Consider the following 23,756-nt stretch of genomic DNA (forward strand, 5'->3'; position numbering starts at 1 on the left):
GTCTGAGGGGTTGGCAGCAGCAGCAGCTGCAGTGAAACCCCGGGAAAGGTAGTTTGGCAGTACCCGGGTCTGAGCTAGAGACTCGGGGGATCATGGAATTGTCTCCCCAATGCCAGAATGGCATTGGGGTGACAATTCCATGATCTTAGATATGTTACATGGCCATATTCGGAGTTACCATTGTGAAGCTATACATAGGTAGTGACCTATGTATAGTGCACGCGTGTAATGGTGTCCCCGCACTCACAAAGTCCGGGGAATTTGCCCTGAACGATGTGGGGGCACCTTGGCTAGTGCCAGGGTGCCCACACACTGAGTAACTTAGCACCCAACCTTTACCAGGTAAAGGTTAGACATATAGGTGACTTATAAGTTACTTAAGTGCAGTGGTAAATGGCTGTGAAATAACGTGAACATTATTTCACTCAGGCTGCAGTGGCAGTCCTGTGTAAGAATTGTCAGAGCTCCCCATGGGTGGCAAAAGAAATGCTGCAGCCCATAGGGATCTCCTGAAACCCCAATACCCTGGGTACCTCAGTACCATATACTAGGGGATTATAAGGGTGTTCCAGTATGCCAATGTGAATTGGTGAAATTGGTCACTAGCCTGTTAGTGACAATTTAGAAAGCAGAGAGAGCATAACCACTGAGGTTCTGATTAGCAGAGCCTCAGTGAGACAGTTAGTCATCACACAGGGAACACATACAGGGCACACTTATGAGCATTGGGGCCCTGGCTGGCAGGGTCCCAGTGACACATACACTAAAATAACATATATACAGTGAAATATGGGGGTAACATGCCAGGCAAGATGGTACTTTCCTACACAACCCCCCCCCCCCCCCCCCCCCCCCCCCCAAACGAAGGACAATAAGACTAGCCATGACCTGATGAGTCTTCATTGTCTAAGTGGAAATATCTGGAGAGTCCATCTGCATTGTAGTGGGTACTCCCAGATCTATGTTCCACTGTATAGTCCATTCCCTGTAGAGATATGGACCACCTCAACAATTTAGGGTTTTCACCTTTCATTTGTTTTAGCCAAAGTAGAGGTTTGTGGTCTGTCTGAACAATGAAGTGAGTGCCAAACAGGTAGGGCCTCAACTACTTCAGTGCCCAGACCACAGCAAAGGCCTCCCTCTCTATGGCAGACCAACACTTTTCTCTAGGGGTCAACCTCCTGCTGATAAAAGCAACAGGTTGATCCTGGCCCTCAGAATTGAGTTGTGATAAGACTGCCCCTACCCCTAATTCTGTCTGGACAATGAATTTCTTGGAGTAACATGGGCTTTTTAGGACAGGTGCAGTGCACATGGCCTGTTTCAGCTCCTAAAAAGCTTTCTGACAGTTAGCTGTCCACAATACCTTTTTAGGCATTTTCTTGGAGGTGAGGTCATTAAGTGGGGCTGCAATGGAGCCATAGTTATTAATGAACCTCTTGTAATACCCAGTGAGGCCTAAGAAGGCTCTCACCTGGGTCTGAGTTGTAGGGGGAACCCAATCCATGATAGTTTTGATTTTCCCCTGAAGTGGTGCCATCTGTTCTCCACCTACAAGGTGTCACAGATAAACCACTTTCCCCTGCCCTATCTGGCATTTTGAAGCCTTGATAGTGAGGCCTGCCTTTTGCAGGGCCTCCAAAACTTTCCACAGGTGGACTAGGTGATCATCCCAGGTGGAGCTAAAGACAGCTATATCATCTAGATATGCTGCACTAAAAGCCTCCAACCCATGTAGGACTGCATTCACCAACCTCTGAAAAGTGGCAGGTGCATTTTTCATACCAAAGGGTATTATTGTGAATTTGTAGTGCCCTCCAATAGTCGAAAATGCAGTTTTTGCTTTAGCATCCTCTGATAACTTGATCTGCCAATACCCTGCAGTCAAATCAAAGGTGCTTAGATACTTGGCAGATGCCAGTGTATCTATTAGCTCATCTGCCCTGGGTATAGGGTGAGCATCAGTTTTTGTTACCTTGTTGAGACCTCTGTAATCTACAAAAAACCTCATTTCCCTTTTTCCATCCTTGGAATGAGGCTTTGGTACAAGCACCACAGGAGAGGCCCATGGGCTTTCAGAATGTTCAACCACTCCCAGTTCAAGCATTTTCTGAACCTCTTGTTTTATGCAGTCTCTGACATGGTCAGGCTGCCTATAGATCTTACTTTTGACAGGCATGCTGTCTCCAGTATCTATAGTGTGCTCACACCAAGAAGTGGTGCCTGGCACAGTAGAAAAGAGTTCAGAAAACTGACCCAGGAGATTTATGCAGTTGTCTTTCTGCTCAGCAGTAAGACAGTCTGCCAAAACTACACCTTCCACTAGAGCATCTTGTTCTGTGGAAGAGAAGAGATCAGAGAGAGGGTCACTCTCTTCTTCCTGTCCTTCATCTGTTGCCATGAGCAGGGTGAGATCAGCCCTGTCATAGTAGGGTTTTAGGCGATTGACATGGAGCACCCTAAGGGGACTCCTGGCAGTGCCCAAGTCAACCAAGTAGGTGCCTTCTCCCTTCTTTTCAACAATGATGTGGGGTCCACTCCATTTGTCTTGGAGTGCTCTTGGGCCACAGGCTCCAAGACCCACATCTTCAGTCCTGGTTGGTACTGAATCAGAACAGCCTTCTGGTCATGCCATTGCTTTTGGAGCTCTTGGCTGGCCTGAAGGTTTTTACTGGCCTTTTTCATGTACTCAGCCATTCTGGATCTTATGCCGAGTACATAGTCCACTATGTCCTGCTTAGGAGCTTTTAAAGGTTGTTCCCAACCTTCACAAGTGTTAAGAGGACCTCTTACAGGGTGTCCAAATAGGAGTTCAAAGGGGCTGAAGCCCACTCCTTTCTGGGGTACCTCCCTGTAAGCAAAAAGGAGGCAAGGTAACAGGATATCCCATCTCCTTCTGAGTTTTTCAGGGAGTCCCATTATCATTCCTTTGAGAGCTTTATTAAACCTCTCTACCAGTCCATTTGTTTGTGTATGATAAGGTGTGGTGAATTTGTATGTTACACCACATTCCTTCCATATGGCCTTCAAGTATGCAGACATAAAATTGCTACCCCTGTCTGATTCAACCTCTTTTGGGAAACCCACCCTTGAAAAGATTCCCAGGGGGGCTTTTGCCACTGCAGGTGCTGTAGTGGCCCTTAGAGGAATTGCTTCAGGATATCTTCTGGCATGGTCCACTACCACCAAGATAAACCTATTGCCTGAAGCAGTAGGAGGGTCAAGGGGGCCAACTATGTCAACCCCTACCCTTTCAAAGGGAACCCCAACCACAGGCAGTGGAATAAGGGGAGCCTTTGGAGTGCCACCAGTCTTGCCACTGGCTTGGCAGGTCACACAGGACTTACAAAAATCCTTTGTGTCCTCTGACATCCTAGGCCAATGAAACAGGGGGACAAGCCTTTCCCATGTTTTAATTTGACCCAAATGTCCAGCCAAGGGAATGTCGTGTGCCAGAGTTATGAGGAACTCTCTGTATTGCAGGGGAATGACCAGTCTCCTGGCTGCTCCAGGTTTTGCGCCCCTTGCCTCTGTATACAAGAGGTTGTCCTCCCAGTAAACTCTATGTGAGTCACTGATATCCCCATTTTGCTGTTTGACAGCTTGCTGTCTTAGACCCTCTAATGTGGGACAGGTTTGCTGTGCCACACTCAGCTCCTCCCTGGCAGGCCCCCCTCCATCCAAAAGCTCAGCAGTGTCTGCTTCCAGCTCCTCTGGTGAAGGTTCTGCACAGGGGGGAAATTCTTCTTCCTCAGAAGTAGAATCATCTGTAGAGGGAGGGATAGTGGGTAGGGATTTGCCCTTACTAACCCTAGCTTTAGGGAGCACTTGGTCCATTGTTCCAGGATCCAAGTCACCCTGTCCTTTTTGCTTTTTGGCCTGAGCCCTTGTCAAAGCAAAAATATGCCCAGGAATGCCCAGCATTGCTGCATGAGCCTCCAACTCCACTTCTGCCCCACTTCTGTCTCTAAATCATTCCCTAGTAGACAGTCTACAGGTAAATCTGAGGCAACCACAACTTTCTTTGGACCAGTAGCCCCCGACCCCCTAATCCCCCCCCCCCCCCCCCCCCCCCCCCCCAGTTGAGATTCACAACAGCATGGGGTGGCTACGAGTGTTGTTATGAGCGTCTGTCACTTGGTACTGGTGACCAAGTAGGTGTTGTTCAGGGTGTACCAGTTTCTCTATTACCATGGTAACACTGGCACCTGTGTCCCTGTAGGCCTGAACCTCCACACCATTGATTAGGGGAAGTTGCTTGTACTTATCCATATTAAGGGGAAAATAAACCAAGGTGGCCAAATCAATGGCACCTTCAGAGACTAACACAGCCTCTGTGGTCTCCCTAACAAGACCAACCCCAACTAAATTACCAAAAGTGGGCCCAGCTACTCCCTTGGATTGGCTATTAGTAGGTTTGCTCCCACCACCACTGCTATTACTAGGGGCACTAGGTGTAGCAGTAGGGGTGTGGGTAGCAGTAGGGGTGTGGTAGTGGGAGGCTTGGTGCTTTTCTATGGACAACTGGCATCAGTTGTCCAATGGCCTTTTACTTTACATAAATAGCACCATGGTTTCTTTACTTGATTAGAAGAGGATTTGGACCCACCACCCCCACCAGAGTGTTTTTGTGGGCCTGATGAAGACTCATTTTTAGATTTGTCCCCACCCTTGTCTGAAGACTTACCATCCTTCTTCTTGCCATCCTTGTCACCCCCTGTATGAACTTTTCTGTTCACCCTTGTTCTGACCCATTTGTCTGCCTTCTTTCCCAATTCTTGGGGAGAGGTCAGATCTGAGTCCACTAGATATTGGTGTAACAAATCAGATACACAGTTATTCAGAATATCCTCTCTCAAGATTAGATTGTACAGGCTTTCATAGTCAGAAACTTTACTGCCATGTAACCACCCCTCCAAGGCCTTCACTGAATAGTCAACAAAGTCTACCCAGTCTTGTGAGGACTCTTTTCTGGTTTCTCTGAATTTAATCCTGTATTGTTCAGTGGTTAAGCCAAATCCATCCAAGAGTGCATTCTTCAAAACTGTAAAATTATTGGCATCACTTTCCTTCACAGTAAGGAGCCTATCCCTACCCTTACCACTGAAAGATAGCCATGGGATAGCAGCCCACTGCCTTTGAGGGACCCCCTGTATCACACAGGCCCTCTCAAATGCGGCAAACTGCTTGTTAATGTCATCCCCCTTCTTGTAAGGGGGAACTGTAGGAAAGTACCATCTTGCCTGGCATGTTACCCCCATTTTTCACTGTATATATGTTGTTTTAGTTGTATGTGTCACTGGGACCCTGTTCTCCAGGGCCCCAGTGCTCATAAGTGTGCCTGAATGTGTTACCTGTGTAGTGACTAACTGTCTCACTGAGGCTCTGCTAATCAGAACCTCAGTGGTTATGCTCTCTCATTTCTTTCAAATTGTCACTGACAGGCTAGTGACCAATTTTACCAATTTACATTGGCTTACAGGAACACCCTTATAATTCCCTTGTATATGGTACTGAGGTACCCAGGATATTGGGGTTCCAGGAGATCCCTATGGGCTGCAGCATTTCTTTTGCCACCCATAGGGAGCTCTGACAATTCTTACACAGGCCTGCCACTGCAGCCTGAGTGAAATAACGTCCACGTTATTTCACAGCCATTTTACACTACACTTAAGTAACTTATAAGTCACCTATATGTCTAACCTTTACCTGGTAAAGGTTAGGTGCAAAGTTACTTAGTGTGATGGCACCCTGGCACTAGCCAAGGTGCCCCCACATTGTTCAGGGCCAATTCCCCGGACTTTGTGAGTGCGGGGACACCATTACACGCGTGCACTACATATAGGTCACTACCTATATGTAGCTTCACAATGGTAACTCCGAATATGGCCATGTAACATGTCTATGATCATGGAATTGCCCCTCTATGCCATCCTGGCACAGTTGGCACAATCCCATGATCCCAGTGGTCTGTAGCACAGACCCTGGTACTGCCAAACTGCCCTTCCTGGGGTTTCACTGCAGCTGCTGCTGCTGCCAACCCCTCAGACAGGCATCTGCCCTCCTGGGGTCCAGCCAGGACTGGCCCAGGATGGCAGAAAAAAGGACTTCCTCTGAGAGAGGGTGTTACACCCTCTCCCTTTGGAAAATGGTGTGAAGGCAGGGGAGGAGTATTCTCCCCCAGCCTCTGGAAATGCTTTCTTGGGCACAGATGTGCCCAGTTCTGCATAAGCCAGTCTACACCGGTTCAGGGGACCCCTTAGCCCTGCTCTGGTGCGAAACTGGACAAAGGAAAGGGGAGTGACCACTCCCCTGACCTGCACCTCCCCTGGGAGGTGTCCAGAGCTCCTCCAGTGTGCTCCAGACCTCTGCCATCTTGGAAACAGAGGTGCTGCTGGCACACTGGACTGCTCTGAGTGGCCAGTGCCACCAGGTGGCGTCAGAGACTCCTTCTGATAGGCTCCTTCAGGTGTTAGTAGCCTATCCTCTCTCCTAAGTAGCCAAACCCTCTTTTCTGGCTATTTAGGGTCTCTGTCTCTGGTGGAAACTTTAGATAACGAATACAAGAGCTCATCCGAGTTCCTCTGCATCTCTCTCTTCACCTTCTGCCAAGGAATCGACTGCTGACCGCGCTGGAAGCCTGCAAACCTGCAACATAGTAGCAAAGACGACTACTGCAACTCTGTAACGCTGATCCTGCCGCCTTCTCGACTGTTTTCCTGCTTGTGCATGCTGTGGGGGTAGTCTGCCTCCTCTCTGCACTAGAAGCTCCGAAGAAATCTCCCGTGGGTCGACGGAATCTTCCCCCTGCAACCGCAGGCACCAAAAAGCTGCATTACCGGTCCCTGGGGTCTCCTCTCAGCACGACGAACGAGGTCCCTCGAATCCAGCAACTCTGTCCAAGTGACTCCCACAGTCCAGTGACTCTTCAGTCCAAGTTTGGTGGAGGTAAGTCCTTGCCTCACCTCGCTAGACTGCATTGCTGGGAACCGCGACTTTTGCAGCTACTGCGGCCCCTGTGCACTTCCGGCGGGAATCCTTTGTGCACAGCCAAGCCTGGGTCCACGGCACTCTAACCTGCATTGCACGACTTTCTAAGTTGGTCTCCGGCGACGTGGGACTCCTTTGTGTAACTTCGGGTGAGCACCGTTTCACGCATCCTCGTAGTGCCTGTTTCTGGCACTTCTCCGGGTGCTACCTGCTGCTAAGAGGGCTCCTTGTCTTGCTCGACGTCCCCTCTACCTCCTGGTCTAATTTGCGACCTCCTGGTCCCTCCTGGGCCACAGCAGCGTCCAAAAACGCTAACCGCACGATTTGCAGCTAGCAAGGCTTGTTGGCGTTCTTTCGGCGGGAAAACACTTCTGCACGACTCTCCACGGCGAGAGGGATCCGTCCACCAAAGGGGAAGTCTCTAGCCCTTTTCGTTCCTGCAGAAACCTCAGCTTCTTCTGTCCAGTAGAAGCTTCTTTGCACCCACAGCTGGCATTTCCTGGGCATCTGCCCATGTCCGACTTGCTTGTGACTTTTGGACTTGGTCCCCTTGTTCCACAGGTACCCAAGATTGGAAATCCATCGTTGTTGCATTGTTGGTTTGTGTCTTTCCTGCATTATTCCTCTAACACGACTTCTTTGTCCTTAGGGGAACTTTAGTGCACTTTGCACTCACTTTTCAGGGTCTTGGGGAGGGTTATTTTTCTAACTCTCACTATTTTCTAATAGTCCCAGCGACCCTCTACAAGGTCACATAGGTTTGGGGTCCATTCGTGGTTCGCATTCCACATTTGGAGTATATGGTTTGTGTTGCCCCTATTCCTATGTTTCCCCATTGCATCCTATTGTAACTATACATTGTTTGCACTGTTTTCTAAGACTATACTGCATATTTTTGGTATTGTGTACATATATCTTGTGTATATTTCCTATCCTCTCACTGAGGGTACACTCTAAGATACTTTGGCATATTGTCATAAAAATAAAGTACCTTTATTTTTAGTATAACTGTGTATTGTGTTTTCTTATGATATTGTGCATATGACACTAAGTGGTACTGTAGTAGCTTCACACGTCTCCTAGTTCAGCCTAAGCTGCTCTGCTAAGCTACCATTATCTATCAGCCTAAGCTGCTAGACACCCTATACACTAATAAGGGATAACTGGGCCTGGTGCAAGGTGCAAGTACCCCTAGGTACTCACTACAAGCCAGTCTAGCCTCCTACAGGAACTATCTTATGCAGATTCCTAGAATCATGCTCTTTCACAGGATTACTATCTGGAATACTGCTGCTGCCACCATGGGGTCCTAACCCCAACCTCTGTCTCTCTTTTTCTAAGTCTAGAGATTCCCTGTCTAGAGCCAGCTGTTGCTGTTTAAGCTTCAGCCTGGACTCTTCCACTCTCAATCTATTGAGTTCCCTTTGTAACAGTCTGTCATCAGGGTGGGTGGGTTGGGAATGCTTTGACACAGAAGAATGATGTTAATGAACAGAGGGAGACCTGTCCCTAACAGTTGGCACCCTAGCAACCTGGCCTGCAGGAATAAAACCATCCCTACTGTGATGTGAGCTTACATTACTACCAGCTATGCTAGGTGGTCTGCTAAGGGGCAGGTTAGGAAGGTCACCTTCTAACACTCTTACTGGGGGCTCCCCTGAGTCTGAGTGGGAACTATCTCCTAACTTCTCAATGGAAGTGCCAGCTAAGGCCTTATCATTTTCAATAAGCATGTTAGATAATAATTCTATAGAGGGATTCTTTCCCACTCCTAAACCTCTATCACTGCAGAGACTCCTTAAACTCTTCCAGTTAAGGTGGACATAAGCTGAGCTGACCAAGTTAGTAGACGTTCCTACATCAGACATGATAGAAAAGGTTTAGGGACAGATAAAAAGAAAGAAAAAGTTTCAGGACTTTTTAAGGAAACAGAGGAAAAAAAAAACCTTTTCAACTTTTTAGAAACTTTTTGAAAGTTTAGAGGTACTTTTCAGCACTTAGATAGTGTAAGAGAAGAAAAGCAAAACCTTTTGGTTAGGTGTACATACACTGAACTTGTTTTGTATATTATTCTCTTATGAAAAGTACAATATGACAAAGTGGTAAGTAGTTACAAGTACTTATCCCACCGCTGCCACCAATGTAGGAGGCTGGCCTGGCTTGTAGTGGGTACCAAGGGGTACTTACACTCTGTACCAGGTCCAGTTATCCCTTATTAGTGTAGAAGAGGTGTTTCTAGCAGCTTAGGCTGATAGAAGGTAGCTATAGCAGAGCAGCTTAGGCTGAACTAGGAGACATGCAAAGCTCCTACTATACCACTGGTGTCACATGCACAATATCCTAAGAAAACACAATACACAGATATACTAAAAATAAAGGTAATTTATTTTTATGACAATATGCCAAAAGTATCTCAGTGAGTACCCTCAGTATGAGGATGCCAAATATACACAAGATATATGTACACAATACCAAATATATGCAGTAATAGCAAAAGGAAGTAATGCAAGCAATGTAAAGTTACAGTAGATTGCAATAGGAGCACATAGGTATAGGGGCAACACAAACAATATACTCCAAAAGTGGAATGCGAACCACGAATGGACCCCAAACCTATGTGAGTTTGTAGAGGGTCGCTGGGACTGTAAGAAAACAGCGAGGGTTAGTAAATAGCCCACCCCAAGATCCTGAAAAGTAGGTGTAAAGGGCACCTATATTCCCCAGAGAGCACAGAAGTCGTGATAGGGGAATTCTGCAAGGAAGACCAACACCAGCAATGCAACCACAGTGGATTTCCGGACAAGAGTACCTGTGGAACAAAGGGACCAAGTCCAAGAGTCGCGACAAAGTCGAGATTGGGCAGATGCCCAGGAATTGCCAGCTGAGGGTGCAAAGAAGCTGCCACCGGATGGTAGAAGCTGTGGATTCTGCAAGAACGAAGAGGGCTAGAAACTTCCCCTTTGGAGGATGGATTTCCCACGTCGTGAAGAAGCTTGCAGAGGTGTTCCCACGCAGAAAGACCGCAAACAAGCCTTGCTAGCTGCAAGGGTCGCGGTTAGGGTTTTTGGATGCTGCTGTGGCCCAGGAGGGACCAGGATGTCGCCACTTGGATGAGGAGACAGAGTGGGCGCCCAGCAAGTCAGGGAGCCCTCACAGAAGCAGGCAGCACCCGCAGAAGTACCGGAACAGGCACTTGGAAGAGGAGTGAACCGGAGCTCACCCGAGGACACAAAAGAGAGTCCCACAACGCCGGAGGACAACTCAGGAGGTTGTGCACTGCAGGTTAGAGTGTCGGGGACCCAGGCTTCGCTGTGCACAAAGGAAATCCTGGAAGAGTGCGCAGGAGCCGGAGCAGCTGCAAATCACGCGGTACCCTGCAATGCAGTCTAGCGTGGGGAGGCAAGGACTTACCTCCACCAAACTTGGACTGAAGAGTCACTGGACTGTGTTAGTCACTTGGACAGAGTTGCTGAGTTCCAGGGACCACGCTCGTCATGCTGAGATGCTGAGAGGGGACCCAGAGGACCGGTGATGCAGTCTTTTGTTGCCTGCGGTTGCAGGGGGAGGATTCCGTCGTCCCACGGGAGATTTCTTCAGAGCTCCTGGTGGAAGAAGGAGGCAGGCTACCCCCAGAGCATGCACCACCAGGAAACAGGCGAGAAAGTAGCAGGATTAGCGATACAAGGTTGCAGTAGTCGTCTTTGCTACTTTGTTGCAGTTTTGTAGGCGTCCTGAGCAGTCAGCGGTCGATCCTTTGGCAGAAGGTGAAGAGAGAGATGCAGAGGAACTCTGATGAGCACTTGCATTCGTTATCTAAAGAATTCCCCAAAGTAGAGACCCGAAATAGCCAGAAAAGGAGGTTTGGCTACCTAGGAAGGAGGATAGGCTAGCAACACAGGTAAGAGCCTATCAGAAGGAGTCTCTGACATCACCTGCTGGCACTGGCCACTCAGAGCAGTCCAGTGTGCCAGCAACACCTCTATTTCCAAGATGGCAGAGGTCTGGAGCACACTGGAGGAGCTCTGGGCACCTCCCCTGGGAGGTGCAGGTCAGGGGAGTGGTCACTCCCCTTTCCTGTGTCCAGTTTGCGCCAGAGCAGGGCTGGGGGATCCCTGAACCGGTGTAGACTGGCTTATGCAGAGATCGGCACCATCTGTGCCCATCAAAGCATTTCCAGAGGCTAGGGGAGGCTACTCCTCCCCAGCCCTGACACCTTTTTCCAAAGGAAGAGGGTGTAACACTCTCTCTCTGAGGAAGTCCTTTGTTCTGCCTTCCTGGGCCAAGCCTGGCTGGACCCCAGGAGGGCAGAAACCTGTCTGATGGGTTGGCAGCAGCAGCAGCTGCAGTGAAACCCCGGGAAAGGTAGTTTGGCAGTACCCGGGTCTGTGCTAGAGACTCGGGGATCATGGAATTGTCTCCCCAATACCAGAATGGCATTGGGGTGACAATTCCATGTTCTTAGACATGTTACATGGCCATGTTTGGAGTTACCATTGTGACGCTGTACATAGGTAGTGACCTATGTACAGTGCACGCGTGTAATGGTGTCCCCGCACTCACAAAGTCCGGGGAATTTGCCCTGAACGATGTGGGGGCACCTTGGCTAGTGCCAGGGTGCCCACACACTAAGTAACTTAGCACCCAACCTTTACCAGGTAAAGGTTAGACATATAGGTGATTTATAAGTTACTTAAGTGCAGTGGTAAATGGCTGTGAAATAACGTGGACGTTATTTCACTCAGGCTGCACTGGCAGGCCTGTGTAAGACTTGTCAGAGCTCCCTATGGGTGGCAAAGGAAATGCTGCAGCCCATAGGGATCTCCTGGAACCCCAATACCCTGGGTACCTCAGTACCATTTACTAGGGGATTATAAGGGTGTTCCAGTATGCCAATGTGAATTGGTGAAATTGGTCACTAGCCTGTTAGTGACAATTTAGAAAGCAGAGAGAGCATAACCACCGAGGTTCTGATTAGCAGAGCCTCAGTGAGACAGTCATCACACAGGGAACACATACAGGGCACACTTATGAGCACTAGGGCCCTGGCTGGCAGGGTCCCAGTGACACATACACTAAAACAACATATATACAGTGAAATATGGGGGTAACATGCCAGGCAAGATGGTACTTTCCTACACCTACCCTCCTAGAAGTTCTTCCAGACTCCTTCACTTTCATTCTTACTAGGGAATGCCATTCTGTGGTAGTAAGGGGCAGTGCGGTGACTTGCCCTGCTTTCATTGTTTTGGCTTGAAATGTTACAGATTTGGCAGGTCTCAACTTGTTCAGCCTTAGCCCAGCTCTCTCTTCCTAATCCCTTCCTACTCACTCACCCACAATTACCTTTGCTCTCTCTTTTAGCAAAATTCCTGTGATCCAAAACAGCTATATCGAACCTGGGGCCGTATTACAGATAGGGGGCACTTTTCCTGTTTGAGAGTACAGTGAGTGACTGCACCTGTCTGCAAGGGAATGTCTGGGGTTTGGGGTCAGTGGGACCCCTTTTATCCCTTGAGAGGGCTGCCCTCAGGGGGCACATTGAGAGTGCATCACCTTTTTGTATCGTAATTTCAGTGCACCTCCTAGGGACATGTTTGCCTCTGCTTCCATGTCGATAATACGGCACGGGTGGCTCCCCCATTAGGGCGGAGGAGCATCGCCCCCCGCCAGCAGTTGCAGCTGCAGCTGCAAACCTTTTATAAAAAATTATAATAAACTATATCCATAAACACAGGCTGTGGCGTGCACTGAGGGGTCTCGGGCCGGCCAAACACACATGCGTGGTAGGCTTTCTCCTCTGGAGAGATCCTGCACAGGCTCCCAGTCTGTCTGGGAGCACCCTTGCTGGGCGCCCCCAGCCAATCCTGAAGCCGCTCTGAGCAGCGTCAGGATTGGCTGCTGGGAGCCTGTGCCTGCAAGCTGTCGGCAGAGAAGAGAAAAGGAGTAGCGCGGTCGTGAAGGCAGCGGTGGCACACGTACGTTTTTTTTGTTGTTGTCTTTTTTAATCAACACCCACCACGGCACCCGTGCACATACTGCCCTGCCCCTTTTCAGTACTCCGAGCTGCTCTTGGTGCAGAGGCTAAGTGATTCCCTCATTTGCATTGGGCCACGCCCCCCATGCAAATGAGGGAACACCCTCTCTTGGATGTGCTGGGGTACATGTGCGCCAGTGTTAGCTGTATTACAGAGGAGTTTGCAGAAGCATCTGCGGCCCCTGTGGGCACTGAAGCAGGTGCAAATACCCATTGCCCCCACAGACCACCTTTTTATAACAGCCCCAGAAGTCACTTCCAGTTCTAGACAAGTCCTGATCCAGCCCCTCTGAATGCTGGAAACAGCCAGCACAGTGTATTTGTTGCTGGGCACTGCAGCTCACGTCTGAGCTGCGATTATGCTGCATGTGTGAGTGTGTGTGTGTGCCCCTTGGTAATTTGTGTGAATGCACCCTTTCCAATGTGAATGTATGTATGTACACACCCTCTGCAAGGTGTGTGCCTTTGACCTTGCAGGGTGTGTGTGCATGCACCCTTTCTAGTGTGTGGCCATGCACCCTCTCCGGTGTGTGTGCATGCACCCTCTCCGGTGTGTGTGCATGCACCCTCTCCGGTGTGTGTGCATGCACCCTCTCCGGTGTGTGTGCATGCACCCTTTCCCGTGTGTGGCCTTGGACGCTCTCCAGTGTGTGTGCACACCCTCTACAAGGCACCTGTATCACTAGGACGGCTCCCTGCTCCTCTCCCAGGGCACCTGCGTCCCTTGGCAGGTTTTCCGCCCCTCATCTAGCCCTCCTCTCCATAGGCAGGATGTAGTATTCACATAATAGTGTGAAATATGTGGCATTTCTAGTTCGTGTTCAGATGGTATGCTGGCACTGTAGCGGTGTCTTTGCCAATGTTTTATTATACTAGAAATCCATTTTCAAATGTATGAGAATAAGTATTCTTTACAAGTTCGACTGGTGTTCAGTTGTCAGTTGGAGCTATGCCTGGAGCAGTCCCTCACCTAGATCTCCTCTCCCTAGGCAGGCTCCCACACCCCTCACCCAGACCCCCAGTCCTCCTCTCCCTGGGCAGGTTCCCCACCCCTCACCAGGACCCACAGGCCTCCTCTCCCTAACCAGGCTCCCACACCCCTCACCCAGACCCCCAGTCCTCCTCTCCCTGGGCAGGTTCCCCACCCCTCACCCAGACCCCCAGGCGGCCTCTCCCTGGGCAGGTTCCCCACCCCTCACCCAGACCCACGGGCTTCCTCTCCCTGGGCAGGTTCTCCACCCCTCACCAGGACCCACAGGCCTCCTCTCCCTAATCAGGCTCCCCACCCTTCACCCAGACCCCCAGTCCTCCTCTCCCTGGGCAGGTTTCCCACCCCTCACCCAGACCCCCAGTCCTCCTCTCCCTAGGCAGGTTCCCCACCCTTCACCCAGACCCGTCCTCCTCTCCCTGGGCAGGTTTCCCACCCCTCACCCAGACCCCCAGTCCTCCTCTCCCTGGGCATGTTTTCCACCCCTCACCCAGACCCCCAGGCCTCCTCTCCCTGGGCAGGTTCCCCACCCCTCACCCAGACCCACGGGCCTCCTCTCCATGGGCAGGTTCCCCACCCCCTCACCCAGACCCCCAGGCCTCCTCTCCCTAGGCAGGCTCCCACACCCCTCACCCAGACCCCCAGGCCTCCTCTCCCTGGGCAGGTTTCCCACCCCTCACCCAGACCCCCAGTCCTCCTCTCCCTAGGCAGGTTCCCCACCCTTCACCCAGACCCCCAGTCCTCCTCTCCCTGTGCAGGTTTCCCACCCCTCACCCAGACCCCCAGTCCTCCTCTCCCTAGGCAGGTTCCCCACCCTTCACCCAGACCCCCAGTCCTCCTCTCCCTGGGCAAGTTTCCCACCCCTCACCCAGACCCCCAGTCCTCCTCTCCCTGGGCATGTTTTCCACCCCTCACCCAGACCCCCAGGCCTCCTCTCCCTGGGCAGGTTCCCCACCCCTCACCCAGACCCACGGGCCTCCTCTCCATGGGCAGGTTCCCCACCCCCTCACCCAGACCCCCAGGCCTCCTCTCCCTAGGCAGGCTCCCACACCCCTCACCCAGACCCCCAGGCCTCCTCTCCCTGGGAAGGTTTCTCACCCAGACCCCCAGATGTCCTCTCTCCAGGAAGGCTGATCAGCACCCGTTCCCACTTCTCACCCAGATGCCCTGGCTTCCTCTCCCTAGGCTGGCTTCCCCACCTCTCCCCCATGCATGCTCACCCTAGGCAAGCTCACCCAACCTCACCTAGATCCACAGCTCTCCTCTCCATAGTCAGGCTCCCCGCTGTCCCACTCAGGCCTCCTTTCCCAGAGCGGGTTCCTGACCGAGCAGCCTCAGCTTGTGTAACCCAAAGGACGTGAAAAGGGAGACAGTGACCACTCCCAGGGGGTACCCGGCGCATCCTCCCCACCTCCAAGGGCGAGGAGACCTTCGCCATCATCTGTGCCCTTAGAAGAGGGGGGTTAGCAGGTGTGACCCTGCTTTTATGAAGTACCTTAGCAAAGCTGCTGAAACCTCAGACGTTTCTCCATCAAGATGTTGGCAACCACTCCTTGCCATGGCACTGTGGCCAAGACCCCTCTGTGAGCAGCATCATGGCATCTGAGCAGGTGTGTGTGACCTCTGAGCACACTCCAGGACACCCCTCAGTGTCAACCTGTACTCCCAGCGCACCCGCACTGTAACTCTTGTGATTCTAGACACGTGTGCCTTGTGCTGGCTGATCTGTCCTCACTATTCCTGTCTTTATTTCAGCTCGAGAGTCGTGGGGCAGGGACCTGAGCCGGAAGAATGGACGCCCCCTCAGAAGGTCTGCTATCTCCTGTGTTGTATCTTATACATGTTTCCATGTCACGCACAGTGTCACGCACTAATGTCTCTTTAGCAGCACTCTGTCTTGTCACAGCAGGATCAGCTCCTAAGATGTGTTCAATGATCGAAATCTGAATACCGGAGACTCACCAGATTTTCTAGTATTGTCTCAGCACCAGGGGGCGCTGTTCATGTCCCGAGCCCTCGTTCCACCAACCTCCAGTGTTAAATGTAAGAGACACAATGAGGGGAGGATGAGGGTCTGTTCGTGTCCTGAGCCCTCGTTCCACCCAGCTCCAGCATTATATGTGAGAGACACAATGAGGGGAGGGAGGGACGCTGGTCATGTAGTGAGCCTTGTTCCACCCAGCTCCAGTATTAAATGTAAGAAACACAAGGAGGGGAGGAGGGGATCTGTACATCTCCTGAGCCCTCGTTCTACCCAGCTCCAGTATTATATGTAAGAAACACAATGGGGGGAGGAGGTGGCTGTAGAAAGCTGGCCTAGCTTATAGTGGGTACCTTGTGGTACTTACACCTTGTGCCAGGCCCAGTTATCCCTTATTAGTAGATTAGATGTGTTCTAGCAGCTTAGGCTGATAGAGGTAGCTATAGCAGAGCAGCTTAGGCTGAACTAGGAGACATGCAAAGCTCCTACTATACCACTTATATCATATAGCACAATATCATAAGAAAACACAATACTCAGTTACTAAAAATAAAGGTACTTTATTTTAGTGACAATGTGCCAAAAATATCTCAGAGGATATACTCCCTTAGGAGGTAAGTAATATGCACAAAATATACACACAAACCAAAATCAGGTAAATAAAGAGTTAGAAAAGTAGTGCAAACACTGTAGAATACAATAGCATGCAATAGGCCCAGGGGCAACACAAACCATATTCTAAAAATATGGAATACAAACCACTTAGGGACCCCAGGCCTAGTGTAGTGTGTAGAGGGTAGCTGGGAGTGTAAGAAAACACTAAGGGTGTCCAAGATACCCCACCCCAAGACCCCGAAAAGTAGGATTAAAGTTATCCTACATCCCCAGAAACACACTAAAGTCGTGATAGGAGATTCTGCAAAGACCACAACTGACTGCAAAGCACTGAAGATGGATTCCTGGACCTGAGGACCTGTAAAGGAAGGGAACCAAGTCTAAGAGTCACGCAAGTGTCCGGGGAGCAGGAGTTCACTAAACCCCGGATGAAGGTGCAAAATGGCTGCCTCCAGGTGGAAGAAGCTGAAGATTCTGCAACAACTGAAGATGCCAGGAACTTCTCCTTTGCACAGAAGATGTCCCATGGCGTGCTGGAGGATGCAGAGTTGTTTCCACGCAGAAAGACAGCAAACAAGCCTTGCTAGCTACAAAGGTCGTGGTTGAAGAAAATGGGTGCTCCCCGGGCCCAGGAAGGACCAGGAGGTCGCCCCTTGGAGAAGGAGACAGAGGGGGCGCTCAGCAAAACAGAGAGCCGACGCAGAAGCAGACAGCACCCGCAGAAGTACTTGAACATGGGTTCAAGAAAACTGAGCACGGCGGTTGTCTCAACACTACAAAGGAGGGTCCCAAGAATCCGGTGGTCAACTCAGCTAGTTGAGCAATGCAGGACAGAGTGCTGGCGACCTGGGCTGTGCTGTGCACGTAGGATTCCTTGCAAAAGTGCACAGAAGCCCGAGCAGCTGCAGTTCACGCAGTACGCAGGATTACTGTCTGGCGTGGGGAGGCAAGGACTTACCCCCACCAAATTTGGACAAAGGGACCACTGGACTGTCAAGGTCACTTGGATCCAGCTCCTGTGTTCCAGGGACCACGGTCGTCAAGATAAGAGGGGACCCAGAGGACCGGTGAAGCAGAAGTTTGGTGCCTGTGTTAGCAGGAGGAAGATTCCGTCGACCCACTGGAGATTTCTTCTTGGCTTCCAGTGCAGGGTGAAGGCAGACGCCCTCAGAGCATGTACCACCAGGAAACAGTCGAGAAAGCCGGCAGGGTTAGGCGCTACAATGTCGCTGGTAGTCTTCTTGCTACTTTGTTGCAATTTTGCAGGCGTCCTGGAGCAGTCAGCGGTCGATCCTTGGCAGAAGTCGAAGAGGGAGATGCAGAGGAACTCTGGTGAGCTCTTGCATTCGTTATCTGAAGAGGAGCCCACAGGAGAGACCCAAAATAGCCCTGAGGGGAGGATTGTCCACCTAATCAGGTAAGCACCTATCAGGAGGGGTCTCTCACGTCACCTGCTGACACTGGCCACTCAGACGCCTCCATTGTGCCCTCACACCTCTGCATTCAAGATGGCAGAGGTCTGGGACACACTGGAGGAGCTCTGGCACCACCCCTGCCTTGGTGATGGACAGGGAAGTGATCACTCCCCTTTCTTTTGTCCAGTTTCATGCCAGAGCAAGGGCTGGGGGGGGTCCCTGAACCGATGTAGACTGGCTTATGCAAGGAGGGCACCATCTGTGCCCTTCAAAGCATTTCCAGAGGCTGGGGGAGGCTACTCCTCCCCAGCCCTTAACACCTATTTCCAAAGGGAGAGGGTGTAACACCCTCTCTCAGAGGAACTTCTTTGTTCTGCCTTCCTGGGACTGGGCTGCCCAGACCCCAGGAGGGCAGAAGCCTGTCTGTGGGTTGGCAGCAGCAGTAGCTGCGGTGAAAACCCCAGAGAGCTAGTTTGGCAGGACCTAGGGTCCATGCTGGAGCCCCGGGGAGGCATGGGATTGGCACCCCAATACCAGATTTGGCATGGGGGGCAATTCCATGATCTTAGACATGCTACATGGCCATATTCGGAGTTACCATTGTGAAGCTACATATAGGTATTGACCTATTTGTAGTACACATGTGTTATGGTGTCCCCTCACTCACAAAGTCAGGGGAAATGGCCCTGAACTATGTGGGGGCACCTTGGCTAGTACCAGGGTGCCCTCACACTTAGTAACTTTGCACCTAACCTTCACCAAGTGAGGGTTAGGTATGTAGGTGAATTATAAGTTACTTAAGTGCAGTGTAAAATGGCTGTGAAATAACGTGGACGTTATTTCACTCAGGCTGCAAGGGCAGGCCTGTGTAAGAATTGTCTGAGTTCCCTATGGGTGGCAAAAGAAATGCTGCAGCCTATAGGGATCTCCTGGAACCCCAATACCCTGGGTACCTCAGTACCATATACTAGGGAATTACAAGGGTGTTCCAGTATGCCAATGTAAATTGGTGAGATTGGTCACTAGCCTGTTAGTGACAATTTGGAAAGAAATGAGAGAGCATAACCACTGAGGTTCTGGATAGCAGAGCCTCAGTGAGACAGTTAGTCGTAACACAGGTAACACATACAGGGCACACTTATGAGCACTGGGGCCCTGGCAGGCAGGGTCCCAGTGACACATACAACTAAAACAACATATATACAGCGAAATATGGGGGTAACATGCCAGGCAAGATGGTACTTTCCTACACAACCCCCCCCCCACCACCAAACGAAGGACAATAAGACTAGCCATGACCTGATGAGTCTTCATTGTCTAAGTGGAAATATCTGGAGAGTCCATCTGCATTGGAGTGGGTACTCCCAGGTCTATGTTCCACTGTATAGTCCATTCCCTGTAGGGATATGGACCACCTCAACAATTTAGGATTTTCACCTTTCATTTGTTTTAGCCAAAGTAGAGGTTTGTGGTCTGTCTGAACAATGAAGTGAGTGCCGAACAAGTATGGCCTCAACTTCTTCAGTGCCCAAACCACAGCAAAGGCCTCCCTCTCTATGGCAGACCAACGCTTTTCTCTAGGGGTCAACATCCTGCTGATAAAAGCAACAGGTTGATCCTGGCCCTCAGAATTAAGTTGTGATAGGACTGCCCCTACTCCTAATTCAGATGCATCAGTTTGGACAATTAATTTTGTGGCGTAACAGGGGCTTTTCAGGACAGGTGCAGAGCACATGGCCTGCTTCAGCTCCTCAAAAGCTTTCTGACAGTTTGCTGTCCATAATACCTTTTTAGGCATTTTCTTAGATGTGAGGTCATTAAGAGGGGCTGCAATGGAGCCATAGTTCTTTATGAACTGTAATACCCAGTGAGACCTAAAAAGGCTCTCCCCTGAGTCTGAGTTGTAGGGGGAACCCAATCTATGATAGTTTGGATTTTCCCCTGAAGTGGTGCTATCTGTTCTCCACCTACCAGGTGTCCCAGATAAACCACTTTCCCCTGCCCTATCTGGCACTTTGAAGCCTTGATAGTGAGGCCTGCCTTTGGCAGGGCCTCTAAAACTTTCCATAGGTGGGCCAGGTGATCATCCCAGCTGGAGCTAAAGACAGCTATATCATCTAGATATGCTGCACTAAAAGCTTCCAGCCCTTGCAGGACTGTGTTCACCAACCTTTGAAAAGTGGCAGATGCATTTTTCAAACCAAAGGGCATTACTGTGAATTGGTAGTGCCCTCCAATGGTAGAAAATTCAGTTTTTGCTTTTGCATCCTCTGATAACTTGATCTGCCAACACCCTGCAGTCAAATCAAAGGTGCTTAGATACTTGGCAGATGCCAGTATATCTATTAGCTCATCTGCCCTGGGTATAGGGTGAGCATCAGTTTTAGTTACCTGGTTGAGACCTCTGTAGTCAACACAAAATCTAATTTCTCTTTTCACATCTTTGGAATGAGGCTTTGGTACAAGTACCACAGGAGAAGGCCCATGGACTTTCAGAGTGCTCAACCACTCCCAGTTCAAGCATTTTCTGAACCTCTTGTTTTATGCAGTCTCTGACATGGTCAGGCTGCCTATAGATCTTACTTTTGACAGGCAAGCTGTCTCCAGTATATATAGTGTGCTCACACCAAGAAGTGGTGCCTGGCACAGTAGAAAAGAGTTCAGAAAACTGACCCAGGAGATTTATGCAGTGGTCTTTCTGCTCAGCAGTAAGACAATCTGCCAAAACTACACCTTCCACTAGAGCATCTTGTTCTGTGGAAGAGAAGAGCTCAGGAAGAGGGTCACTCTCTTCTTCCTGTCCTTCATCTGTTGCCATGAGCAGGGTGAGATCAGCCCTGTCATAGTAGGGTTTCAGGCGATTGACATGGAGCACCCTAAGGGGACTCCTGGCAGTGCCTAAGTCAACTAAGTAGGTGACTTCACCCTTTTTCTCAACAATAATGTGGGGTCCACTCCATTTGTCTTGGAGTGCTCTTGGGGCCACAGGCTCCAAGACCCACACTTTCTGCCCTGTTTGGTACTGAATCAGAACAGCCTTCTGGTCATGCCATTGCTTTTGGAGCTCTTGGCTGGCTTGAAGGTTTTTACTGGCCTTTTTCATGTACTCAGTCATTCTGGATCTTAGGCCAAGTACATAGTCCACTATGTCTTGCTTTGGAGCTTTTAAAGGTTGTTCCCAACCCTCCTTCACAAGTGTTAGAGGACCTCTTACAGGGTGTCCAAATAGGAGTTCAAAGGGGCTGAAGCCCACTCCTTTCTGGGGTACCTCCCTGTAAGCAAAAAGGAGGCAAGGTAACAGGACACCCCATCTCCTCCGGAGTTTTTCAGGGAGTCCCATAATCATGCCTTTGAGAGTTTTATTAAACCTCTTAACCAGTCCATTTGTTTGTGGATGATAGGGTGTGGTGAACTTGTATGTCACACCACATTCCTTCCACATGGCCTTTAAGTAAGCAGACATGAAATTGCTTCCCCTGTCTGATACCACCTCTTTTGGGAAGCCCACCCTGGAAAAGATTCCCAGGAGGACCTTTGCCACTGCAGGAGCTGTAGTGGTCCTTAGAGGAATTGGTTCAGGATATCTGGTGGCATGGTCCACTACCACCAAGATACACCTATTGCCTGAAGCAGTAGGAGGGTCAAGGGGGCCAACTATATCAACCCCTACCCTTTCAAAGGGAACCCCAACCACAGGTAGTGGAATAAGGGGTGCCTTTGGGGTGCCACCTGTCTTGCCACTGGCTTGACAGGTTTCACAGGACTTACAAAATTCCTTTGTGTCCTCTGACATTCTAGGCCAATGAAACAAGGGGACAAGCCTGTCCCAAGTTTTCATTTGCCCTAAATGTCCAGCCAAGGGAATGTCGTGGGCTAGAGTTAGGAGGAACTCTCTGTATTGCTGAGGAATCACCAATCTCCTGGCAGCTCCAGGTTTTGGATCCCTTGCTTCAGTATACAAGAGGTTGTCCTCCCAGTAAACTCTGGGAGAGTCACTGACATCCCCATTTGCTTGTTTGACAGCTTGCTGCTTAGACCCTCTAGTGTGTGCCACACTCAGCTCCTCCCTGGCAGGCCCCCTCCACCCAAAAGCTCAGCAGTGTCTGCTTTCAGCTCCTCTGGTGTAGGTTCTGCACAGGGTGGAAATTCTTCTTCCTCAGAAGTTGAATCCACTCTAGAGGGAGGGATAGTAGGTAGTGTTTTACCTTTACTAACCCTAGCTTTAGGGAGCACTTGGTCCATTCTTCCAGGATCCAAGTCACCCTGTCCTTTTTGCTTTTTGGCCTGAGCCCTGGTTAAAGCAAAAATATGCCCTGGAATGCCCAGCATTGCTGCATGAGCCTCCAACTCCACTTCTGCCCAAGTTGATGTCTCTAAATCGTTCCCTAGTAGACAGTCTACAGGTAAATCTGAGACAACCACAACTTTCTTTGGACCAGTAAACCCCCCCCCAGTTGAGATTCACAACAGCCATGGGGTGGCTAAGAGTGTTGTTATGAGCATCAGTCACTTGGTACTGGTGACCAAGTAGGTGTTGTTCAGGGTGGACCAGTTTCTCTATTACCATGGTAACACTGGCACCTGTGTCCCTGTAGGCCTGAACCTCCACACCATTGATTAGGGGAAGTTGCTTGTACTTATCCATATTAAGGGGAAAAGAAACCAAGGTGGCCAAATCAATGGCACCTTCAGAGACTAACACAGCCTCTGTGGTCTCCCTAACAAGACCAACCCCAACTAAATTACCAAAAGTGAGCCCAGCTACTCCCTTGGATTGGCTATTAGTAGGTTTGCTCCCACCACCACTGCTATTACTAGGGGCACTAGGTGTAGCAGCAGGGGTTGTAGTGGTAGGAGGCTTTGAGCTTTTCTTTGGGCAACTGGGATCAGTTTTCCAATGGCCTTTTATTTTACTTAAATAGCACCATGGTTTCTTTACTTGATTTTGATTTGAAGAGGATTTGGGCCCACCACCCCCACCAGAGTGTTTTTGTGGGCCTGATGAAGACTCATTTTTAGATTTGTCCCCACCCTTGTCAGAAGACTTACCATCCTTCTTCTTGCCATCCTTGTCACCCCCTGTATGAACTTTTCTGTTCACCCTTGTTCTGACCCATTTGTCTGCCTTCTTTCCCAATTCTTGGGGAGAGGTCAGATCAGAGTCTACCAGGTACTGGTGTAACAAATCAGACACACTATTATTAAGAATCTGCTCTCTTAGGATTAAGTTATACAGGCTTTCATAGTCAGAAACTTTACTGCCATGTAACCAAACCTCCAAGGCCTTCACTGAATGGTCAACAAAGTCTACCCAGTCTTGTGAAGACTCCTTTTTGGTTTCTCTGAACTTAATCCTGTACTGTTCAGTGGTTAAGCCATAACCATCAAGGAGTGCATTCTTAAGAACTGTAAAATCATTGGCATCACTTTCCTTAACAGTAAGGAGCCTATCCCTACCCTTTCCACTGAAAGATAGCCATAGGATAGCAGCCCACTGCCTTTGAGGGACCCCCTGTACATTACAGGCCCTCTCAAGTGCAGCAAACCACTTGTTAATGTCATCCCCCTCCTTGTAAGGGGGAACTATCTTGTGCAGATTCCTAGAATCATGCTCTTTTACAGGATTACTATCTGTAATACTGCTGCTGCCACCATGAGGTCTAAACCCCAACCTCTGTCTTTCTTTTTCTAAGTCAAATACTTGTCTATCTAAATCTAGCTGTTGCTTCTTGA

The 23,756-nt window shown here is 49.9% G+C and overlaps 1 protein-coding gene across 3 annotated transcripts in view; it reads left to right on the forward strand.

The window, feature by feature from the left end:
• MIPOL1 (mirror-image polydactyly 1) overlaps positions 1-23,756 on the forward strand; it is an 845,661-nt gene that overhangs the window by 278,985 nt on the left and 542,920 nt on the right. For all 3 annotated transcript variants that reach the window (XM_069209145.1, XM_069209144.1, XM_069209146.1), the window contains one exon: positions 15,768-15,822. In XM_069209145.1, the coding sequence (XP_069065246.1) occupies positions 15,804-15,822 (19 nt within the window). In that variant the 5' untranslated portion in view covers positions 15,768-15,803. The remainder of the gene's footprint in view (positions 1-15,767; positions 15,823-23,756) is intronic.

The sequence above is a fragment of the Pleurodeles waltl genome, chromosome 9 (genome assembly GCF_031143425.1).
Source record: "Pleurodeles waltl isolate 20211129_DDA chromosome 9, aPleWal1.hap1.20221129, whole genome shotgun sequence".
In the NCBI taxonomy this organism is placed as follows: Eukaryota; Metazoa; Chordata; class Amphibia; order Caudata; family Salamandridae; genus Pleurodeles; species Pleurodeles waltl.